The sequence below is a fragment of the Vanacampus margaritifer genome, chromosome 10 (assembly GCF_051991255.1).
Source record: "Vanacampus margaritifer isolate UIUO_Vmar chromosome 10, RoL_Vmar_1.0, whole genome shotgun sequence".
Taxonomy (NCBI): domain Eukaryota; kingdom Metazoa; phylum Chordata; class Actinopteri; order Syngnathiformes; family Syngnathidae; genus Vanacampus; species Vanacampus margaritifer.
Genome location: NC_135441.1, coordinates 28523277 through 28546660, shown reverse-complemented (window position 1 = coordinate 28546660; position 23384 = coordinate 28523277). Strand labels below are relative to the sequence as shown.

The window sequence follows — 23384 nt, the reverse complement described above, 5'->3', positions numbered from 1 at the left end:
ATTGGCGGACCGCGCCGGCAGTCGCACAGAGGGCGTTTTCCATGGCGCGCCCCTGCCGCATCTGTCAATTTTCTGACAGAATGTAGACTAGACCTTGGACCAGGTGAAAGCAGGTCAAAGTTGCGGCGCAGTTGTTGTAACGCCATTTTGGTGGACTTGATCCAAAGTACAGACTCAGATTCTGCGCTTCGCTTATGTCGGCGTACTTCGTTCACAAATAAGACGTCAGCCGGCATCACACGCTTTCAATCGTGGAAGAAAGACATTCATGACATTACAATGATCATCATCTTTGTTATATTTTCAAAAGCACCACCTGACTGTGGCACAACTCCGAGTGCGTGTTGGGGATGTCACACGCAATCAAGGCCGGAAGGTGGTCGACACGCGCCCCCGTGATGGAGATTTTCTTGCACTTCCAAACTGATTTCCGTCAGGTAGCCCGCCCGAGTTTCAAGAGAAGGGGGGGAGCCGTTTTGATTGGCTGGGAATCAAGTCGGCTGTGCTCACTCCCACAACGGCACAAAAAGCCCACTTCTACCAGCACGGAAAAAAACAAAGGACAAAAACGGTGCACAGTTCCAGCACACTTTGCGCTTGACACAAAAATGTCATTTCTGGCAAACGAGTATGATTTTTTTTCATAGTCTTAAGATAACTGACTAGAAGGGAGGGGGGGGGATGCATGAAATGAAGGACAATTGTTTGTGTAACTTGCGGGACGGAGTGAGCGACTTGGCCAAGCGTTCCGGTGTTCTGTCGGGTCAGCATACCCGTCGAGGAAACTCTTATCTGTTGCCTCACCCTAAACTCAACCCAACAGCCAACCTGGTCTTGCTGTGCGCGACCCGTTTCCTGCAGCGCGCGCACACAAGTGCAAGGGATGCTACTCCGACGGGTATGACCTTTTGTCCAGACACCGGGACCAAGCGCGCGCGTGTGTGTGTGTGATGAGACAAGCAGGGCGAGCCGGTCCTCCCTCCTTCGCTCCCACCTGTCCGTTGGTCCTGGGTAGGCTTGGGTAACAAGATTTGGCACCGGATCTGACTTGAGCGCGAGTAACCAGTCCGAATGAAAAGGAACATTTTGGTGCCGGACTTTGATTGTTGTAACGCCCGCTTTGCGCTGCAGTGGAAATCATGGCGCGATGCCGAAAGCCAAAGCAAAACGGCCCAATGTTTGGATTCATATTCTACCAAAGGATGACTTTGGTGGTGCAGCAAAACGTTGGCATGCAAGGGAGGGAACACCTGAACTTTAATGAAACACACTCGTGCAGTTTGCGCCGCGTCGCGTTTACGCGCCAAAAATGCGAGCACTTGAGCAGCAGCAGTCGGACTCGGACAAATGAAGCTGAGCGCCACTCGCGGCGCTGCCACTGCCAGGAGGTTCGAAATGAAAGATGGCAGTCATGACAGTGCCGGCAGCCTTTCGTCTTCTTCAGGGAATTCTCATCATTTGATGCCAACCGCAAATCTTGCAAATGAATTCACTTTCGACAGCAAGCGTGACAAACGTCTGCGTGGCGCCGTTGACTTCCACTTGCTGCTCACTTTCTGCCTCATGTGAAACTCAAATGTCGTTTATTTTGTTTGTAAAATGTTCACGGGGACTCGGCAGAAAGGTTCGCTAAAGCTCTTTGGCCAGGTGAGCTTACCTGGCCGGCGGTTTGGGATGAACCTCCTGCTGTGACTGAAATAGTCAAAATGTGACGATGAAATGTTCGATGTTGTCGTCGTGAGCTGTTCATCAGAAAAGGGCGACCGCTCGCAACCCGAAGACTTCCGTGCATCTGCTAAACTATTACGAGAGGAACAGAAATGTTTTCATTTCTGGCTTTCAAGTTTCCACGTGACTCCTTTCACCTTTATTTAGAATATGTTCAATTCAACCCTGAAAATACAAAAATATGTGCGGTTCTGTCTTTTTTTAGGTACCAATCTGAGAACTGTTTAAGTACCGAAACCGCTTGAAAAGAACCGACAAGGCACCGGTATGGGATGAAACCAAACCCAACCCAACCCAGTCCTGGATGTGTACTTACTGACAGCGGCGGCGTCCGCAGGCTGTTGGCGCTCAACACCTGAACACTGCAAGCGAGCGCACCTGGGACGGGCGGCCGGTCATGGGCCGGGGCCCCGGGCTGGCACGGGCCTTGACTGGGCTGAGGGCCACGGGTGTCGGTATATACAAAGAGGAGCCCACCCCACCCCACCACGGAACAACAAGGAACGGCGGGACAAAGAGTTGCAGGAGATTGTTGACGGCGGAGGAGGAAGAAGCACAGCAAAAGTCAGAACGGCGACACCTCCAAATCAGGGGTGGACAAACCCAGCCCTCCAGGGCCCGAGTCCTGCAGGTTTGGGCTGTTTCCCTTCTCCAGCACACCTGATTCATAGGATCAGCAAGCTCTGCATAAGCCTGATCCCCATCCCGTTGATTGGAATCAGCCGTGTAGGAGGAGGGAAAGCGCTCAAACGTGCCAGACTCCGGCCCTCCGGCACCGGAACGGCCCAGCTTCAGTCTGCCCACCTGAGTGAAGATGAGGGTCTCGCAGGTGGGCCGGTCCAGACTGAGGACAAAGCAGATGGACTGAAAGAGCTGCTGGATGCTGGTCCGAAAGTCTTCCTCCTCCATCCCGCAGGTGGCGCGAGAGTAAAGACTCCGAGACTGAAGGATGAACTTGAAGAGAAACTCCAGCGCCTGCGGGTCAGTCAAGAAGGGACTTGAGATTGAGACGCCATAATCGCCATCCGTCAATAGATGCCTTCGGGTTGTGGTGGTAGTTGCGGACCCCCGCGCGGGGAGGAGAGCGGGGAGACGTCAAACAGGGATTTGAATTCAACAAACACGAGCAAGGAAGCAAACGAGGCACAAACAAAAACAGCCGAGAAGGCAACGCATGACGGCAGGTGGCGCCGCGGGGCAAAAACTGCGGCAGCAGGACACAAGCAAACAACAATTTTAGACAGACGGGAGACCAGCCACAGACCCCCCCCCCCCCCCCCCCACACACACACACACACACACACACGACATAACAAGACACAAGTGGCCGAGGGCACCGATTGGTTGACACACGAGGAAGGCCGTGAACGAAAACAACAAAAGTAAGCAAAATGCAAGCCAAAGCACGAACGGATGCCGGCAAGTCCCAAAACATTTTTGTTCAAATGAAAGTGGAAAAGTTTTGAGGGCCGACATCTCACCCGCATGACGTCCTGGATGTGATCGTGGCGGACCGCCTCCACCGAACGCTCCATGGACCACCTGAGGCATCGGATCAGCTCCCTGACGCACAAGGCAAGCGGGTCAGCAACAGGCGCACGTGCACGCGCGCGCGCACGCACTCACGCACTCACTTGTAGGCCAAAGCGCCGGCAAAGTGCTTGTGAATGTACGTGTCCATGACGGCTCGGAAATGGAAATATTTGCTGTCCCGCAGCAAATTGATGACGAAAACCTGAAGAGCAATTTGGGGGATCAGTCCTGGAAGTTGCTCCGACAATTCCGTGAGTGTTGCTTGAATCTTACCAGAGACTGAAAGACCGCAGGGCCGAATTTGTCGGGGTCGTCGTCCAGGATGGAAAACAACGTGTCCAGGATGTCTTGAAGAAACTGAAACAAGTCCACAGTCGGCACGTCACCTCAATTCCGGTCCACATCATCGTCGTCATCCCTAGCGTGCTTTGAAATCTACATAAGCAACTTGAGCAAATCCATTCCGGTCAAGAATTCTGCAGCTTTCTCAGAATTTAAAACCGGCGAGCGGTAACGAGCAAGTGGAGCTCACCTTGACGATTTCCTCTCCGCTGACGTGTCGCAGTCGGCCCAGGATGTCACCCACTCGCTCGGGATGGGTTTTCCATTTGAGCAGCGCCAGCAGGTCCACTTAGCGGACGGAGGGACGGACGGAGGGACGGACGGAGGGACGGACATTTGACCTTTGTGACGTGGAGGCGGACCGCAGAGCTCAAGCGGACGGAATTTTCAGCTACCGTTCTGGGTGAGCTTGGTGGACGAAAGCTGGCTGGAGATCCAGAAGGTTTCCCTGAGGCTGCGCTGAAAGGCCACGCCGGGACCGGCCGGGCTCGAGTGGTCTTTGCAGCAGGGCAGGCCCAGATAGAGGGCGGGGCTACGCAAGCCGCTGCTCTCGTCGCACTGAAGGCCACCGGCGAGTCACGGAACAGGACAGAAAAAGTCAAGAAAACGCTTACCTTGTAAACGAAGAGCTCGTGGTTCTGATCCGACAGCGTGGTCCCGTCGTCCCTCATCAGCGGCGTGAAGGAAAAACCGAAGAGTTTCTTGTCTCCTTTGTCCTTGGCTGCGGCAAGCAGAGAGAAGACAAGCTAAGAACGGCCGCCGGGTCGGCCTGCGTCGTTCCCGCAAGATCCTCACTGGAGCAATGTCGGAACTCGAAGCGCAGATGGCAGCCTCGGAACCGGTCCACGGGAACGGGAATCTTGATGGCCTCGCCCCATCGAGGGCTGTTGTTGTGGTACAGCACCAGCGAGCGGTGCTCCGTCACGTTGGGCTCGCCGCAAGCCGCGCTGATGCAATCCTGCGCCGCCAAGTCCACATGATTACACGTCTTCACATTCTCACTTTCCCCCCCCCCCCAAAGGGTTAGGGTTAGGGTTAGGGTTAGTGCCCTTGGGCAAGGCACTTGACACACTTGCCTCCAGCGCTACTCACGCTTTGTCCTCCTGGCAGGTCACGTGACCAGCGTCCATAAATGTCAGACTATTGATTGCGAAAGCACCATTTGAGTCCCTTTGTTGTGCATATTTTCAACTACAACCAATCAATTATTTCCGTTGTATCGTTTGGATTCTCGCATCACTTGTTTTTTTCCTACTCGCAATGCATTGTGGTCTATATCAAGTGTTTGAGTGATCGTCGATGTTGACGACTTTTCAAAGTGCATCGTGACTCCTTTTGAGCGGCGCTGTACATGATTTTCTGTTGGACATTAGGACGGCCCTACAAAATGGCGGCAGGCCTCAGTAGGGTGCACATTTCTTCACGACCTTTGACGGTGTTAGCAAGACGAAATGCGAGTTTGGCTTTGGCACTTCCCGCAGCACTTCCTGCCACGCTCGCCATCTTTGTTGTTCTGACCAAAACACCTGCTAAGGAGCGCCGGGACTGATTGTCGATTGCAATTGTGACCCGACAGGAGAAGTTTCCCTTTTTTGGGGCTTTGATGATTGCAAAGTTTTGGAACATTTCAGTGAGGAAAGCAACTCGTGGGAATCCTTAATGATCATCAGCTGATCTTACGCCGTGAAAACACGCGAGCTAACCTGGACTTGTTCTCCGTCAGCGTCCAGAACATAAACGGCCACTTCGATGTTCTTCTGGACGCTTTTGCCTCCTCGCTCGAAGTCTCCTCGCTCCAGCGTCAAGTACAAGTCGTTACGCAGGTCGCCTGCAAAGACAAAAAAAAAGCAGCCGGTTGGTTCTTGTGGCGCTTCCTGCCGCGACGGTGAGAAAAAGCGCCCGCTCACCGGGCACGATGACGTCAGGGAAGCCCAGCTTGCGCGTCACCGTCACGCTTGACAGACTTTTGTTTTCCCGCCGGAGCTCCTCCGCGTCGCCGCGCAGCAGCTGCAAGGAGATGAGCAGACCTGCCCCGAGACAAGCGCCGCCCGGATGCGGGTCAACACCGGGTGGACCGAGACAAAGTGGCAAGCGCCGCTAAAATGAGCCTCGTCACAACATTGGCAGAAGATCGTCATACCGGAGTTGTTGCCGGCCGCGGAGTATTTGGTGCTGGACTTGCGCATGATGTTCTCGTGGATCTGGTACCATTCGCTCTCGTTGTTGCACCTGAAAGTTCAACGTTCACTGCAACTCAGGGCTGCTCATGAAGTGTGTGCGTGCGTGCGTGCGTGCGTGCGTGCGTGCGTGCGCGCGAGAAGCAGAGCGAAACTCACGTGTAGACTTTGAGCGCAAAGTCTTTGTCCACTTTGAGTTCGGAGATGGTTTGCAGGACGTCACTCATGGCAAGAACAGCGCAGCCGTAAGGCCGGCGGTACCGAACGTGCGCTGGACCTTTTTTGTGGTCGTTCAGCAACATTCTCCCTGCCGCAACCACAGTGCGTTTGACATCCTTTGTCCCAAATGTTCCTGTGTGGAGCCTTCTTACCTGTGCGAATCACCTGTGAGACGATGTAGAGATCTCTCTTCATGTCTTTGTTGCTCAAGTCCTGCACAAACACGCACGCACGCACACACACACACGTTGTGACAAGGCAAGCGCGGTGACCAGGATGATGCCAGCAGGGGGCAGCACTGCAAGCCAACGTACCGTGAAAAGAGCGCACGGCCGGTCCACCTTCTCGGAATTCTTTGGCGCTCCGTTTTTGTTGAGTCTCACCAGAAACTTTTCACTGAAAGACAAGCAGGATGCCGAGCTTCACTCTCATTCGTCCGTCCGTCCGTCCGAACCCCAAAAAACCCACCTGATGCTTTTTCCCTCCCGCAAGTCGTAGAGCCAGAAGAAGACGTCGCTGTCCTCGCCGATGTGGTTGGACGTGAAAGTCTTCAGGTTGAGCAGTAAGTGGTGCGCTACCGGACCTCGACACGGGAGGGTCCCACCGTGCTTCTCTTGAGGCTTGGAGTTGGTCTGCGGGTTCGAGAGAGCATGACGTCAATCCTTTTTGGAGCACTTCTGCATAAAGCTCAAGCGCCATCCATCCATTTTCTTAAGCATTCGTCCTCACAAGGGTGGCGGGGGTTGCTGGAGCCTATCCCAGCTGGCTTGGGGCAGTAGGCGGGGTACACCCTCAACTGCTTGCCAGCCAATCGCAGGGCAGCATAAAGCTCAAGTGGATCCAACAAAGGCAACTTTTCCTCCATCTTGCCAAAATGTCCCATCAACGTTTAAGGCTTCTTGCTTGGTTTTGTTGATGTTTGGCTCCACATTTCATTTCCGGCCAATGGCGCCATTTTCTCTTTGGTCCTGCAGGTGCGTGGAGCGTGACGGCCCACCTGGATGCTCCCAGGCAAGACTTCAGCGCCCACACCAGGACTAAGCTTGATGATGAAGATGAGGAAGATGAGGAAGGGGATGTTGTGGTCGGCACGCCGGCTCGATGGCCTTCCTGCTTCGGACACGTTCCGTGTTTGCCGCCTTTTTGGTTGCCTTTTTCTTTTTGGCCTCTTCCTGCCTCCTCTTTGGTGGTCACACACTTTTGTCCTTTCGTGTTAGTTTTTGAAAAACTTGCCTTCTTTCTAACCCTAACGTTTTCATGACTTTCTTTTGTGATTGATGCTAACCGGTTCTCTTTTGCTACGTAGTTGTAATGATGTTGTGGCGTGAAGATGGAAATCTGCTTTGGAATGGGTTTGTTAGCGAAGGTGAGACCGACCTGCGAGTTGTGCCGAACGTTGCCTCTGCTGCTGAGATGCTGACAAGACACAACGAAAGCATCCATGAAGAGCAAAACTAAGTTGAGGTGAGGTGAGGCGGCCGGCGCCGGTTCAAACTCACCATCTTGTAAAGATCCGAGACGCTGACCTGATCTTCATCCACCATCTCAAAGTCTTTCCGTGGCACCAAGTCCAAACCCAAATGCCTGACTCACACACACACACACACACACACACACACACACACACACACACACACACACACACACACACACACACACACACACACACACACACACACACACACACACACACACACACACACACACACACACACACACACACACACACACACACACAGGTGAGAAACATGCGCGATGGTGTGTGTGTGCGTTTGCGTGTGTTCTCACTCGTTTCCCCAGTCCAGTCTAGCGGTCACGTGTCTTTTGATGTCTCGTTTGTGTTGCTCGGGCAGCTGCGCCGCCGCCGCCGCCGCCAGCTGCCTCCTGAGTTCCATCAGCTCGGACATGACGTGAGCCACTTGCAAGAAGAGCTCCACCTTGTGTCTCTGGTGGGGACATTCGCTCAACTTTCATTTCTTAACATAAAAAAGTGACTGACACACGTGTGTTTAGGGGGGGGGGGGGGTCAGAGGGGCACAGTTTCAAACTCGCAACCATCTCAATTGTTTGACTGCATTTATTGATTGTGTAAGTGAATGTCTTTCATCCGGCGGCACTGGAGGTGGTCGCGAGGTGTCGCGTCACGTGCGATACGCGGCAGGCAACAAACAAATGGAAGACAAAACCCATTAAGTTTTTGTAGACGCCCCTTAAAACGGCCACCAGGGTCAACTTGGGACATTTGGAAAAAACACAAGCTCCTCCCTCCCTCACCACATAGAGTTGCTTCCACAGCGACGCCCATTCGCGAAGCGTTGACGTCACTTCGGTCACGACCGCGTCCTCCACGGGCGCCGCCGTCGCCTCGCCGGGCCTGAAAAAACACACTTGGACTCATTCATGTGTCGACAGCCATTGGAAATGAAGCCTGTCAATTGTGTTGCAAGCAAACAAACAAACAAACAAAGGCTTGCCCTCAACTTGTTTGTTTTTCCACTCGCACACAAAAGTTAAACGGCGACGTGTCATGTGGAAGTCACGTGATGTCGCAGACGTGGCAGGTTGTGATTTTTCCAAGATGTGCAAAAGAAGCAAAGAGGCTTTTTTTTTCCTCTTCCTGCTTCCGGCTCGCACTTGCAACCAAGTTGTACTTTTTTGACGGCAGTAGCAGCACGACTCGATTTGGTTGCCGCGGTGATCTCACCCTTGCTTGGCGACGGCGCATTTCTTCACGTGGATGTAGCTGCACGGGAAAATTCCCTGCAGGAAGAGAAACGGAACAATCAATCCAAGGAAGCTGCGTGCCGTGGAGGGAACGCGAGCGAGGGCAGGCCTCACTTTCTTACTTTGACATTTGACCTCCTGCTGGAGAATCCGCGGAACCATCCTGAGGAAAGGCGAGAAAGGGCGTTTGGCGAGCGTTTTTGCAATGCGACCGACGGGAGATGAAAATCCCGCCGGATGCTCACCTTGGCATTTCTCCAGGATGTGAACGCATTCGCCGAGCTCCAACGCCAGCGTGTGAGGGGCGGGGCTCCGGAAGCTGAAGATGGCTGCGCAGAAAACGCAAGACGGTTTGACCAACAGCCAGCGCGTGCGTGCGTGCGTGCGCGACACGGAGGGCTCATCTCATTCATGTCACGTTTCGGTTCTGTGGGTTTTTGTTTGATTTCGGGTGTTCATGTTCCTGTCAGTGTTTTGTTTTGTGTTCTTTGTCTTTCCCCTCTGCTGGTTATTTGTAAACACGCCCACCTGTGTGTCTTCAACCTATCAGTGCCCTCAGCCGCTTGCGTCTTCCCCAGGTGTGTCTTGTCAGGTAATTAGCAGAGGTGTCTTTTAGGCCCCGCCCACACCAAAGCCAGTTTCAATGTATCCTCACAAGTTTCTTAGCGTTGAGGCCGTTCGTCCACACGATGGCGCCGTTTCAGAGCTTGAAAGCGCTCACTTTTGAAAGCGGACTCCAGAGTGGGAAGATTTCAAAACGTACGCTTCCGTCCGGACGCCATATGCAGGATACTCCTTCAGCGATGACGTAATGGTCGCAGCTCGACAGTACCGGACTGGCACAAGTAATCGGCCCCGGCATTTAGACTTGGGCCCGCCAGCTGAGCCCAGCCCAATTCCTGACCACCCTTGGCTAGCACGTAGCTCTACCACTGATGTTATTGGTTCTGTTTGCTCTCTATATTGTAAATGGATTAATGGGCTGCTCCCTCTAAATTGTGGGCCGGTCTCTTGGGGTCAAATGGAGCAAAAATAAGGACTGAATAGCACCACATGGGCCCCAAAAGACACCGGCCCACCGGGCATCTGCCCTGTGCGGCAGATGGCCAGTGCAGCCCCGCAGCTCCATGACAACGCGTTGTCGCACTTTGATGACGTATGCGCCAAAACCGCGAACCGTCATTCTGTCAACAACAACAATGGCGGACAGCCGTGTGGTCGTCGTTCTGCTTGGCCTCCTTAGCTTGCTTCTGCTTTTACATGAAAATATTTCGCTTCTTTATTCCCACGTTCAACAAGCGCTGTTGTACGTGAATCAGCCGCCATTTTGTTTGTCTTTTGCATGTTGTTTCGATACATGCAAAGCCATGTTTGTTCTGCATATTGCAATAAAGTTAGAAAAACTGTGTTGGTCTTCATCGCTGATTCTTCTTCTACGCTTTCCGCTACAGCGCCACCCCATGGCTTGGCATCTACATTACAGCCGTTAAACGTCCTCAGCGTCTTCTTTTGGACACACACAAGTCTTGAACCGCTTTTGTGTGGACGAGATTTGTTTGAGGAACCGAGCCGGCTTTGCTTTCTTCTGGACGGGGCTTCAGCTTGTGGGTTTTGTCCAGTCAGTCCAGTTGTCGACGTTATGCGTGGAAGTTTGTGTGTCTCGTCTCGTCAAAGCTAAGCCTTGGTCACAGCCAAACTTTCGTCACCGTCAAGTTTTTGTCACAGCCAAGTCAAGTCAACTCAGGTCCTGTCCCGTCACGCTGGTTCCAGTCACGGTGACCAGTCTCGTCACGACCCGGCACCGCTGCCCAGGACGGCGCTCAACTCGGCCAGCTGGCTTCCGTCAGCTCGCTGTCATCTTTTCGCCTCCTTTCACTTTGTCCGCTTTGTCAGCGCAGCACGATGGACAAGCGGTTTGCTTTGTCTGCCTCGCACTCGCCAAGTTGCAAAATGAAATCCGGTTCCGCTCTCCCTTTTGGCGCCGGCCAACGTGTTCGCTTGCAAATTTCAACCTTTTTGCTTTTTTGATCCCGCATTACAAACACGCTGCAGGCTTCGTTTAGGACTCTGAGCCGCGGTTGTCCAGCAGGACTATGAGATGCGTGATGATGACGATGACGATGACGAGGAGGAGGGTGATGATGATGATGATGATGTGTTTTGTCTTTTCCATTTGGGTCAGAGAGATGTTGCAAGAAAAAAGCAGTTCTGTCTGCAGCCACTTCATGGGGGGCGGGGCGGGGGGGGTTCATTGACATATTTTACATGTAACACACACGCGCGCATGCGCGCACACACACACACACTGTAGGCTGTTGAAGATGCGTGATCCCACATCATCAACTAAAAGGAAGCAGAGTGTGATCACGTGTGTGCGTGCGTGCACAGAATATTTGGAGTGTAAGAATGAGTTTCAACTTTCGGACAAAAGAGAGATGAAAGCAGACGAAGAAGAAAAATTGATTTGACTTTACATGTTTGGTCTCAAACCAACAACAACAACAAACCTTCCTGCTCACAAGCTGTTCAGAAGGGAGGAAAAGCCAGTAAGCGAAAGCTTCAGGCGACTGTTAAAAAAATGTAATCACATCAACTTACTGACCTGGATAAGTGTGCGTGTGCGTGTGCACGCGAGTGTCAGCGTGCTAGCTTGCAGAAAGCGCTCAAGTCCTTCTTTCATCGAGAACAAAATGAAGATGTTGCTGTCGACATTCCGTCAAATCATTTTTGGACTTTGGACAAGCGGCGACGCGCACGCGCACACGACCGCGCACACGCCCAGTGATGGACGGACGCCGTGCGTGCACACGCGCGTGCAAACAAGCATACACACGATCAATGTGTGTTCAAGTGGCTTAGCCGAGTGCTCTACTTTCAGGGCGTCTGACCATCTGGACACACGCACGCGCGCGCGCGCGCACACACACACACACAAGCAGTGATGTTGCAAACAAACAAGTTGCAAATAGAAATCAACGTAAACGCTGGTCACAAGTCAGCAAGGGATAATTCATATATGTCATTAATTATTACTTCACTTAATTCATTAAGAGTAAAATGATAATAATAAACAACAACAAAATAAAGAAGCTGGTGAGTTGGCGGCCATTTTGTTGTCCATGACATCACAAGCCAAGCGGACATTTCCACATGAAATATTGATGTCAAAAACATTCCGCTTGAAATATTCATGTTGTACAAAGAACATGCAAGTGAAATATTGCTGATATCCCAAAAAATGTGAAAACTTGAAAGTGTATAAGGAGAGGCGCAAAGACTGCATGGACACTCCACGCTGACCTCCGACCTCACAACTCAACACACTTTTGTTTCTGAGAATCGGATGTGCCGATCGGGAGAGAGACGGTTGCCATGGAGACGGACGGCGGAAGTCCAACGGCCAACGGAACGTCCTGCTGCATTCAATGCACGCACGCACGCCAAACCTTTGTTTAGTCGCTCGTTGCCTTCATTCAATTTCTTTACGGATTCATTCCAATTGAAAACTTTCCCAAGCCTTCACGCCGGGAATTCAGCCTCATTTGCATTCACCCCCGCGCGCGTCGGGGGCCTGTGAAAAGCTTCTTTTCTTCGTGCTCCTCAATGACTCTCTCGGCTCTCGCTGCTTTGATGGGCAGCAAAACGGTCCCTCGAAGTGAGCACGGGTCGTCAATTCGACCTCAGGCCGTCAATCGCAACCAAGACATAAATGACGTCAGCGCATGTCAACAACACCGCCGCTGACGTCAAACATCAACCACGGCAATGAGGGAGACGGACGCGCAGGTGGCTGCTTTGACCATTTGACATCCCGTCCGATTTCACTCACGCAACTCGTGACATCGTTTGATTTACGGGTTTGCGTCAACTTTCCCCCAGTGGATTATTTGTCGCGGAAAGTGAGTGAGAAGCACTGCATGTTGTTCACTTTGCCATTGAGCTAACTTTTTCGTGCGTGATGTACTCACCCACTCCGAACTTCTCGTCCTCAGTCAGCGTCCACATGACGTCACAGAGCTCACGCAGTCACCGTTTCCTTCTGGGAAGCAGAAAACGGCACCTGATAGCGTCACGCAAAAAAGTCAGAGGAAATGAACGGTAATGAAGACATATCCAATCATCATCATCCTCTTCAAGCTGTCGTCTTCCTCTTCATCAACACGCAGTCAGATGGGCGACGTGAACGCGCGCGTGCTTTTAAGCGGATCATCGGTGGCGGGCCTCTGCGCATGCGCGCAGCACGCGCCAGCGTCGGACACTGAAATCAAAACAAAAGGACGAAAGCTCACTTTTGTGCCTTCTCGTATCAATTTCTTGTCCAGCTGACTAATAAGAGTTCGCTCGCACGTGCAGATGACAAAGGATTCCATCTTTGGGAGGATGCGGGACGCGTCACCAAAAAAGACCACCAGGGGTCGACACCGTCATCTAAAGGACGAGGCGTTCAATGGATCGGAACCAACAGTTGAATCAATGTCCTTACCAAATGCAGGCTCGGCTTGAATGTGACGTGGATGACGTAAGACCCCAGGTAAGTATTTGATATTCTAAAATCTTTTTACTGCCTCTGGAAAAAGTGGCCCAAGAGGCAAGCGTGTGATGGGCCTGAACCCTCCCGGGATGAGCACAAGAAGATGGATGCATACTTCTCAATCTCTTCCTGTTTTGGAAAAGTTTTTTTTTTAAAAAAGCCCAAAAGAGAAATCAGCATTTTATTGAGTGTTTTGTGATGAACAACGTTGCGGCTTCTGGGTGGCGTGATGGCAAGACGCCACGTTGCGCTTCAGCCACGCTAGCGTGTCTTCCATTTCTCGGCACACAGCGTCGCAGCCACTCCGTGCAGGCAGACGGCGACGAGGATGAGGAGGGTGCTGGCCACGGGGCCGAAGGACAAGACGGTGCCGGCGACGTAGCCCAAGGCCAGCAGCAGGAGGGTCCTGTAGCTGGCCAGCGGACGCAGGCTGAGGCCAACCCGCCGCTTCCTGGCCCACAAGTCAGGCGACGCAGGACTCCTGGCCAGGACCGCGTCGGGTTCGGGCTCGCTCAGGTAGCGACGAGCCAGGCAGCCGGCCAAATCCGTCCGCGAGCACAGCTCGCTCATGTGACCTTCAAACTGAGGACGCAGAGCACAGCCGAGCGAGCGAGCGGTTAAGATGCGCAATGGCGTCCGTGTGGGCCTGGACTTTGGGCTGGCTTTTACTTTGGCGTTGAGCAGCGATGACGTCCGGTACAAGAACCTGACCAGCAGTGCGTTCTCGTAGCTCCTGATTGGCTGCAGCTCTGGGTCACCTTGGTACTGAAGGTCAAACTTGCGCAGTCCGTTGATAATCTGCGCAAGAGCGCAAGGGTCAATAAAGTAAGGCGAAGAAAAGTGACTAACGAGCGCCAGTGTGCACCTGCATCCGTCCCAAGTCGGTCAGAACCAGGCCGCGCTCTCCCACCATGCAATCGGGCAGCTGCTTGGACTCGCCGTCGTCCTCACACGACGTCACGTTGGCCATGAGCTGCGTCAGCTGACCCTGGTTCAGCTGCAAGACAAGACACAAACGGGGCTTGAGGCCGGTGGCGGCGGCGCCGGCGGCTTCAATTCCCGCCTGCTTGCAAAAGAGCACGTCGGCGGCCCGCAACAGGCACCACTGAGCCCAGCTCGGCTCTTTGGACGGACCTTGAAGACGACGCACAGGTTCTCCAGCGCCCTGTCCAGGAACTCGTGAGTCTTCCTCAGACACTCGCTGCTCTCGTCCGGCTCCACGCCGCAAAGTCCGTTGGCGGGATCCGAGGAAGGCGCCGCCCACCACCACAGGAAAGACTTGCTGGCCGCCGCTTGGCTGGAGCGGTCCGAGATGCGTTTGGCCGTCTGTCTGGCTTGCGCCACGATCTGGACCAGCTTCACCACCTGACAAAAGACACGGGTGACCTTCTGGAAGCAAAGTCGCAGCGGCGGCAAGAACGGGACGGCGGCGGCAAGAACGGGACGGCGGCGGCAAGAATGGGACGGCGGCGGCAAGAACGGGACGGCGGCGGCTGACCGCGGCTCGCAGCTCCGAGCCGAACATCTGCTCGTACTGGCAGTCCTGGCCTTCCAAGGCGTACACGTGACTCTTGACCCGGAAGACTGCGTCGGTGGCGCTGCGTTGCCGTGACGACAGGAAGCTGCCTCCCTGGCCGGGCGTCAGGTAGCCCCGCGGCTGCCGGTGATGCGGGACCAGCTCCGGCTCCAGGAACAGCTGCTCGCCTGCAAAAAGGTTTGGATTACTTTCCCGGCACGCGAGATGGAAAACGGATCGACTCGGAACCAAAACCCATCTCGTTGATTTCCACCGATGGTTGGGGCCAATCACAGAGCGACGTTGTGTTTGGGGGCGTGATATGCGGCTCAGCTGTGACGAAACCAGGACGCCGGTGCAAATAAACAAACCTATCGTGGACGCTGCAATTAATTCGTCTCTCGCAGGATGACTCGCAGATTCTTTGTTGTATTTTGAACAGCGAGAGGAAATTCGTGCATTTTTAGCCGCTAAGGTAAATATGTACGTGCTCTTTTTCCTCCCTTCAACGAGAATGAAGACGACATTTTCATCTGTGGCCGTAATTGGTCAAAACAATGGTTTGCAAGATCGTCCAATGGGCTCAAAGTATTGTGCAGAATGTCCCGCCTTTCTCGAGCAAATCACCGTGGAGGAGTCCCAGATTGACATTGTGGACGACGATCACGATGTCAATCTGGCGATTGGCAGGTTCGCACTCAGCACGAAGGATTGGAATTGGGAGGTTGGGGTTCGATTAGCAAAAGATTCCCGAGCGAGCGGCGGGCACGGCTGCTGCTCGCCGCTCGCTCGGGATCCATCAATGCAGCCAATACATTTCCGTGGCTGAGAAAAAAGTGGATTTCACAAAGCGTCAAAGCACATTCATTGTCCAAAATATGGCTCTGTCAAAGAAAGGATGTCATTTTGGGACTGGCAGCCCAAAATGAGCCAGAAAGTGTTTTTTTTTTGGGGGGGGGGGGTGACCACGGATGGCCGGTGGCCTTGGGAACAAAAGCAACAAATGAACATGCTGGAAGGTGAATTTGTGTCAAGCACGCCGGCTGCGTCAGCGATTGCAGTTGGTAGGCGTGGCTTTCGGCTTCATCGTACCCTTGTGGATCAGGTCTGCCAGGTGCGGCTGGGAGAAGACTTTGGCCACCCGGAAGAGCATCAGCGCGTTCTTGGCGTTGACCAGGTCCATGCGCAGGGCTCGGTTGAGGAAGACCCGGAAGAGTTTGGTGTAGACCAGCAGGTTCTCCTGGACAAAAGCCTCCCTGCCCGTTTGGCCGGCGGTTAGCATCGAGCGGGACGCAGACCGACCCGTCGCGTGACCCACCATCTGTTGGGATCCTTTCTGCCTACGCCGTCGTCTGCCGGCGGGTTGGCCGTCTTGTCGTCGAAGTAGCGCCACGGCTGGATGAAGCTCAGCCACGTCTCCAGCACCTGCCGGCGCGCCACAATCACGTCAGCGCTCGGCAAAGGCAAGCGGGACGGCGCCGTTGCGCAGACGTACCGCTCGGAAGGAGGCGTCCAGAGGCCAGTGGCCGAAGCAGTGCTGCAGGAACAGGAACAGCTTCTGCTGCACGAAGCGCTGCAGCACAACCCTGCAGGACAAGTCGAGACGCAAGGATCAAAACGGCTTTTTGGTCTTTGCCGAGCACTTTGGACAATCGGTAGCTCAGCTCCAGAAGCACATCTCCAACTTTGAGGAGCTTTTTTAAAAAAAATAAAATAAAATAAATAAATCACATGCAACTGAAGCAAGCGTCTTAACAATGAACATGTGACCACGTCACGGTTTTTGTGTTAAATTCACTTTGCGTAAAGCAGCAAACTTTAGTTTGTTGTCTCCAAGTCAAGCTCAATTCATTTTTAAAAGTTAACGTCATTTTATCCAATCAAATATTCCTTTTTATTTGATGTATCTGCAAATACAAAATCATTTCAAGTACATTTTCCTTCTGCTAAACGAATTCAAAGTAAAATAACGCCAAAATATGTCATCCAAAAAGATGAGGATTTGAGGATGCGTTGTCTTCTGCCACCAACGAATCAGCCGCGTTGGAGATGATTTCCGGCTGCCAAATTGTTACGCGCGCATCAACTTCATCCAAGAGCTTTCAGGGAGACATTCGGGGAGAACGTTTTGTTTATTTTTCCCTTGCAGTCGCGTCCTCCCCGCCGTCCCTCCTTGTGCTCATACGGCAACCGATCAATCGCGTGCGGCCTCTTTGAAGGAAGTGACGAGAACGCTCGCCGTTCATTTGCGACTGACATTAAAAAACGCTGCTTTTGTCTCGCAAATGAAAAATGTGGACGCGCTTCTTTCCAGCTTTGCCGATTTCTGCAAACACGACAAGCCGAGCCTCATTTCACAAGCGCACCGGTTGCATTTCTGAAAGCATCATCCTTACACGACCCCCCCCCCCCCCAACCGTCAACAGCCAAGTTTGGCACAAATTTGCCGCCTCCCAAAAACGTTTGCTGTCTACGAGCATGACCTCTTAAATTCCTCCAAGGGGCTGGCGTGGGCGTGGACGTGCGAGTGGGCGGGGGGGGGCGAGGGCTGCTCCGGCTTCAGGCTGCTGGAGAAGGCGTGCAGATGTTTGACCAGCAGACGCACGGCCAGGACGTGCTCCTCGCTGGGGCTGAAGGGTTCCTGCAACACAAGCGCAGCCAAAGTCAAGCGGCGCGAGGCCACGCCCACCCACTCGTCGCCAGCGGCAGAGGCCGTGCATTGCGGCGGCAAAGCGAGGTCCCGCGCAATCCAAATCCCACGACCTCCCCCCTGCCGCGCAAGGGGGAGGTCGGGCTGGTGGGAAACCCCAAACTTGAAACGTCATTGGGGAGGCGGGACCTCGGCACTCGGCATCTCGCAAGCTCAAATGCCAGCAAACGGAAGAAGCGCAAGTGGACTCACTTCAACTTACTGGAATGCGCTTGGCACAGTTGCTTAGCATTTGCTTCACGCGCGCACGCACGCACGCACGCACAACAGCAGCCCACTAAATTAGCAAGCCAAACAAAGCGGGCATCGCTTGTCGCATCAAGAGGATTTGGTGGGAGGAGCTTGAGGTCCAACGGCAAGGAAGCACCTTGAGCATGTGCCAGCTGTCCATCCAAGAAGCAGTCTTGAGGGGGACCCGCAGGTCTCCCTCAAGTCTGCTTGAGTGGGACCGGGGGCGACAACGGCGCGGCGGGCGGGCGGGCGGGGCGAAAGGGTGGACGTGCGAGCGGACAAGCGAGGAGGTTCAAGTACTTGGTAGGTGTGGAGGCTCCCTGAGCCTGGTGGGATGTGCGGTTGGCACGGCATGCTGGACATACTCAGGCGGTACTGGAGCAGCGCCAGCTGTTGACCCGTAAACCACCAGGGGGACGAGGGGACGAGGGGACGAGGAGGACGAGGAGGACAGCACAAAGAGCAGGCAGAGGAGAAGGAAGAGGAGGCGCATCAGTCACGAGGTCAGAGTTGAAGAAGAAGAAGTGAGGAACAAAACACAATGAGGAGGAATAAAAGAGACAATGGTCAAATATTGATCATCTTCTTCTTCTTCAGCCAAAACACAAGCAGGGACGACAAATCAATCGTGCGTTTGTGCTACTGCACATGGACAAGCCTTCTCGTCTCTTGGCTTTCTTTCACTACAACGAGACAGAGCACAATTATGACACATTTCATTTCATGGGAAAGGTCAACCTTCACAAGTGCACTCGGACTTGCAATCAACACGTTGCCACGGCAACCAGTCACATGGCGTCCCAGGCAGTCACATGGCGTCCCAGGACCATTTTGGCCTTTGCGCCTAAAACGCTTTGCTGTTCATGAGGTCCATTTTGACAAATAATTGCAATTTTCAAGTTAAGAATCTCGGAGCCAATGTTCGGCATTTGGAGCAAGAGATCCATTTCAAACTGTGCTGACTTTATAGGGAACTATTGATTGATATTTTCACTGTTCACTTTATGAGAGACGCTGTCCAACTAAATTATTTTCTTAGGAATTAAAAGCAAAATGAGTGAAAAGTTCACAATTCAGATATTTGGGAACTTGTGGAAAATAGTTTCAGTTTGCATTTAATTGTCGAAGGAATGCCAACGAGCACCCTGAACCTTTACTTACTATTTTTAAACAAAGTCAAAAAAAAGAAGCCTCCAGCAACATTATGCTGAAAAATATTTCAACAATTATAATTGTTAAGAGTTGGGAGTTTGTGGGTTTGGATGCCAAAATTTGTCTTTTTAGTGAAAATGATTATTGGCTCCAAACATCAGTTTCTTTGATTACTAGTTATCAGTATCGGCCCTGGAAAAAAAACTAATCGTTCCATCGCTGAAAATGTGGAAAAGAATCCTGATGAGCATTCAGCACGTCTGCCCCTCACGTCCATTCGCACTTTTCCATCTGCACTTGTCCGTGTGACTTGAGGCTGACCTTTGAACTCCAGCCAGCGTGAGGGTCCAACATGCAGGAAGCAAAGCGACTGGACGGAAGCGTCGCCAGTCAGGAGGACTCGGGAGGCGGCGGGAATGTCGAGCAGCTCGTGCTCCCGCCGCCTCCTCGCCTTCCGTCCTGGCGTGGCGCCGTGACATCAGCAACACACGCACAATGGAGTCAGAGAGAGCGAGGCGCGCACACACACATGCACGCGCGCACACACATGCACAAGCGAAATCAAAGCGAGGAGTGGACTTTGGTGCACCTCAAGCTGCTTGGAAAGCGGCGCCGGTGAGTGCGAGCGAGGACGGACGGTCAGTCGGTCAGTCAGTCGACGGCGCGAAGGATCCGGTACGCGTTGGCTACTCTTACCTTGACCTGAGGCGACTGAAGCTTCTGGTACATCTCCAAAGAGTAGTGATGCAGCCACACCTCCACCAACATCTGCCGCACACGCCCACACACGTCGGAAAGGCTCCCTTTTGCCGGTTAGCGGCCAAGGAAGGCAACGCACCTGCAGCAGCGTTTCGGACCTCCAGATTTCCTGGGCGGCGGGGTCGGCGTTGGCGGACGGCTGATGGAAGATGTGATGCTTGAGCAGACTGGGGCTGTGGAGGCCGTGACCCGCCAGCGACAGGTTGGACGACCTGCGCGCACGTCCGGGAGACCGCTTGACATTGGCCGGCGATTTGATGCCAGCGGGCGCCGGCTGGCACATACCTGGGAGGAGCTGCGCTGACGGAGCCCCTGTTGTCAGAGAAGGGGGAAGGGGGCACGCTTCCTTGGGTAGGCAGGAAGTACTTGAGGTACAAGTCCACCAGCACAAAGTAGGCACTGTCAGTGGCGCCGCCGCCGCCGCCGTGTTGGCCCGCAGGGAAGTTCTGCAACGTCAGACCAGCTCAAGTAAGCAACTCCAATTGAAAATTTATAACAAAATGATATCAACACTTTTTGGAAAAGAAATCAACATTTTTGAGTTACAAAACAAGTACAACTTTGAGCAAAAATGTCCTTTGTTTTGGTCATTGTTAAGGATTTCATTCACGATTGATTGATGGCAAACGTATTGATTTGGCTATTACAGCACAAAAGGTCCAACCCCGGTCCGGGAGTTGTGCTACCTTTTGCCGGGTGTCGCCCCCGAGCCACGTCACCTGGCGGAAGCCAATGGGAAAGCGCCACCAGGTGACGGCGTGCTCAGAGCGGCAGCCGTGCTCAGAGCGGCAGCCGTGCTCGGCCGCGCTCGGCCGCAAATGCGACGCCGTAGCTAACGAGTGCAATTCAAACGAATTGCGGATCCAAATGCACTTTGGAAGTTGGCAATTTGGCAAACGAGGGATGAAAAGCGACAAGTTGCCACCTTTCAGACTTCTCGCTTGTGATGCAGCCGACTGCCGTTATTGTCATTCAAAGTCTGTCCATCTTATTGATCAATGCTTGTTTGAAAGAATATTTGTCTTGATTTTTCAACTGAATTTTCCAAATAATATTTTTGAAGAATTTTTTCACTACGCATGACATTTTTTTATCTTGCACACAAGAAATACTATTACTAACAATAATAAGATCTAAAACCGAAAAAAAAAGCATTAAAACCAAAAAAACGGCTCCGAAATTAAATGGATCGCGCTTACATAAACAAAGTACATTTAAAGCCCAAAACGAAATCAAAATAACGTGTAATGAAATTTGAAAACTATTGTTATTCTAACGCTGGCCTGCGCACGTGCGCGATGAGCACGTCTCTCACCTTTGGCGTAATCAGACCGGAGGCAAAGTAGAAGATGAAGAACTCAAAGGGATCTGCACAAGATTGAGGAAAAAGTGGCGCCGGCGTGTGAACGTTGAGCGAGTGAGCGGCGCCGAAAGGATACTCAGCGCCATGTTGAGCGTCAGCATGCCGGACATGGGAAAATGCGGCCGGTTGTGGAAGAGCGGACAGTCGGGAAGGACGCCTTCCTGGATGGATGTCTTGACGGGCGCCTGCGGAAGCAAACGGACAAGCCGCGTTGCGCAAATTCATTCACAACAAATCCAGAGGACGACAACGAGGCGGCGGCGGCGGCCTTACCGGCAGATAATTGACCGGAACTTCATATTTGTATTCTTCTGCTTGAAGTTTGTAAACCAGTTTCATCATCGGCCCACTGAGGAAGGAAGACAAGCGTCGGCTCTCGGTCACGCAAGAGCCAGCGAGCGAGAGAGCGACAAGTGCGCATGCGACCGGTCACCTGGGCTTGAGGAAGTCCACCACCAGCGCAAAGTCGGCACATCGCGAATGGAGAAGGCGAAGGTTCCATCCTCCCAGGACGCCGTCCAGACTTCCGAAGACGCTCTCCACCAGCCAGGAGAAAATGGCGTGCAGCTCCTGACGCGACCAGCAAGACAGTTGCTTCTTTTGACACACTTTCAAAACAAACAAGTGAGATCTCCCCTCCCTCCCTTCCATGTTCATCAGCGATGGATTCTTCCATCTTTCCATGGGACAACGCTGGGACACGTGGCTGCAAAGTCCACCAATCTGGATTTTGGATTTCAAAGCCTTTCCCCACCGAACAATCAGTCAACACGCAGCAACTACAAACTAAAGCGCCGTCAAGTGAAAATGTCCAAATAAAGGCTGCCATGTGACTTCAAGTGTCTCAGACGTGTATCGGCAGCAAGTGTGTTCAATTTGGTGTCGCGGGCCTCACATTCCATAGAGTGCAGGCGGGACGAAAAGGCCACAATTGATCCTCGACGTCGTTCCGTGAAACAGCGACATCAAGTCAAACTTTCTTTGCTTTGGTCTGGCACAAAAACAGCTAAGAGCTGAGGTTTTTCGGAGCCAACAGCCCCCAAAAAACAAACAAACAAACCAATCAGCTAACAGGTGAGCTTGTGACGGCTTCGCTGCACTTGATGACATCACAGTCGCTCGCTCGCTCGCGTGTCTTATTGCGTTTGTACCTTTGCATGATAGTCGTCGATGATCTTGACGAGATCCTGGCATCGCTGGGTCAAAGTTTTGCTGGGTGAGTCCACTTTAAGGTTTGCCTGAAAGCGGCACGCACACCTTCACTACTTCCAATCAATCAATCCATCAAACAAGCTGTCAATCAGTCGAGACACAATCGCTACTCACCAGCAGGAAGCCGGGATGTTGGAAGCTCGGAGCCGCCATCAAGCAGCAGCAGCAGCTCGATTCGCCTTCCAAAGTCTCCTGAGCTGATCACACAAACAATGAGTGGTCGCCGGTGGGTCGGTGTCAGGGAACGCGTAGGCAAACCCCAACTGGACGCCAGAGTTCGGAATGACGCTACCACGCCAAACATGTTTTGGAATGTGGGAGAATGCCGCACGCGCAAACTCCAGCCAGAGGCCACATTCCAAATCGGTGGGACTTGGGAACTGATAGACTGATAGACTGATAGGCAAGCGTGCGAACCTCTCGTGCTGGCCAGGAAAAGTTACTTTCACCTCGGATGTTCCACACGCATTTGCTCAAAGCTATGGAGGAAAGAGTGAGTGAATGTTTCACTCTTTACAGTAGCGGCATAGGTTGCTTTTACTCTTTCGTCCACTAGATGTCCCTTATGTTGCTTTCACTTAAGCGCCAAAGCTCCAAATGTTTCCGCACAATTACAATGAAAGCCTCAAAAGTTCAGGAAGCTTCACCCGCCCAACTCTATTCATGTCATAAATGTAACTTGCGTTCCCAATAAAGTCTATTATTACTATTATTATTATTATTATTTCAAGTCAACAAAGTAGCTTCGCTATCAGTGGTTAGCATCCGACACCGGGCTAGCTAGCTTGACGAGCACAAATAACACGACAAAAATAAACTCATAGAATTGATACGATCAGCAAAAGGTTAACTGACCTTGTGTACGCCTTCGCAGACGAGAAAACGTTGGGAAAAGTTTTCCCTTTTTCTTTTTGAGTTTTCAAGTCACGCAACACTTTCCCCACAGCATTCAAGACTGTATTCTCGCGTTCTTAACTGCAGTAGCAAATGAGGTTGGGGTACATTAGCGCCCCCTTTCAAACGGAGGATGCACAGCGCGCCGTAGCATCCCAGCTAATCGACGTGCCTACGTGGCGGCCATGTTGCCGGGGGCGACATTCTCATCCAAGGTAATGCATGGATGCTGATCTTAAATCATTTTAACTTGCTGGTCGATCGATTTTCAAGAGGTTTCTTGCCAAATGCCA

At 52.6% G+C, this 23384-nt stretch overlaps 2 protein-coding genes across 9 annotated transcripts in view; both read right to left on the bottom strand.

Moving 5' to 3' along the window:
- LOC144058923 (dedicator of cytokinesis protein 3-like) overlaps positions 1 to 13394 on the bottom strand; it is a 28648-nt gene extending 15254 nt beyond the window's left edge. For 4 of the 6 annotated variants that reach the window (XM_077577583.1, XM_077577585.1, XM_077577586.1 and 1 more), the window contains exons 1-24: positions 12692 to 13264; positions 8969 to 9052; positions 8846 to 8886; positions 8704 to 8759; positions 8274 to 8373; positions 7788 to 7945; positions 7499 to 7583; positions 7377 to 7415; positions 6468 to 6631; positions 6314 to 6395; positions 6152 to 6212; positions 5940 to 6087; positions 5744 to 5832; positions 5511 to 5630; positions 5307 to 5431; positions 4399 to 4561; positions 4218 to 4324; positions 3999 to 4161; positions 3794 to 3891; positions 3535 to 3618; positions 3363 to 3463; positions 3210 to 3291; positions 2533 to 2703; positions 2045 to 2164 (exon numbers count right to left, since the gene is read on the bottom strand). In XM_077577583.1, the coding sequence (XP_077433709.1) occupies positions 2045 to 2164; positions 2533 to 2703; positions 3210 to 3291; positions 3363 to 3463; positions 3535 to 3618; positions 3794 to 3891; positions 3999 to 4161; positions 4218 to 4324; positions 4399 to 4561; positions 5307 to 5431; positions 5511 to 5630; positions 5744 to 5832; positions 5940 to 6087; positions 6152 to 6212; positions 6314 to 6395; positions 6468 to 6631; positions 7377 to 7415; positions 7499 to 7583; positions 7788 to 7945; positions 8274 to 8373; positions 8704 to 8759; positions 8846 to 8886; positions 8969 to 9052; positions 12692 to 12728 (2478 nt within the window). In that variant the 5' untranslated portion in view covers positions 12729 to 13264. Of the gene's footprint in view, positions 1 to 2044; positions 2165 to 2532; positions 2704 to 3209; positions 3292 to 3362; positions 3464 to 3534; positions 3619 to 3793; positions 3892 to 3998; positions 4162 to 4217; positions 4325 to 4398; positions 4562 to 5306; positions 5432 to 5510; positions 5631 to 5743; positions 5833 to 5939; positions 6088 to 6151; positions 6213 to 6313; positions 6396 to 6467; positions 6632 to 7376; positions 7416 to 7498; positions 7584 to 7787; positions 7946 to 8273; positions 8374 to 8703; positions 8760 to 8845; positions 8887 to 8968; positions 9053 to 12691 lie in introns of all 6 variants that reach the window. The other 2 variants (XM_077577584.1, XM_077577587.1) reach the window with 2 other exon arrangements.
- Positions 13395 to 13421: 27 nt separating this feature from the next.
- On the bottom strand, positions 13422 to 23208 carry smpd4 (sphingomyelin phosphodiesterase 4). 3 transcript variants are annotated; one of them, XM_077577589.1, is made up of 20 exons: positions 23053 to 23208; positions 22312 to 22394; positions 22137 to 22223; positions 21419 to 21555; positions 21259 to 21334; positions 21062 to 21170; positions 20938 to 20990; positions 19908 to 20068; positions 19702 to 19834; positions 19560 to 19631; positions 18012 to 18101; positions 17254 to 17411; positions 16266 to 16356; positions 16089 to 16195; positions 15863 to 16026; positions 14753 to 14958; positions 14389 to 14619; positions 14120 to 14251; positions 13924 to 14052; positions 13422 to 13836 (listed from the first exon to the last, which is right to left on the bottom strand). In XM_077577589.1, exons 2-20 carry the CDS (start codon positions 22348 to 22350, stop codon positions 13516 to 13518), a joined length of 2496 nt encoding a protein of 831 aa, XP_077433715.1. In that variant the 5' UTR covers positions 22351 to 22394; positions 23053 to 23208; the 3' UTR covers positions 13422 to 13515. The 3 variants fall into 3 exon arrangements, with proteins under 3 accessions (XP_077433715.1, XP_077433716.1, XP_077433717.1); XM_077577590.1 differs by having other exon boundaries at positions 22312 to 22389; positions 23053 to 23202; XM_077577591.1 differs by lacking the exon at positions 18012 to 18101.
- Positions 23209 to 23384: the final 176 nt, after the last annotated feature.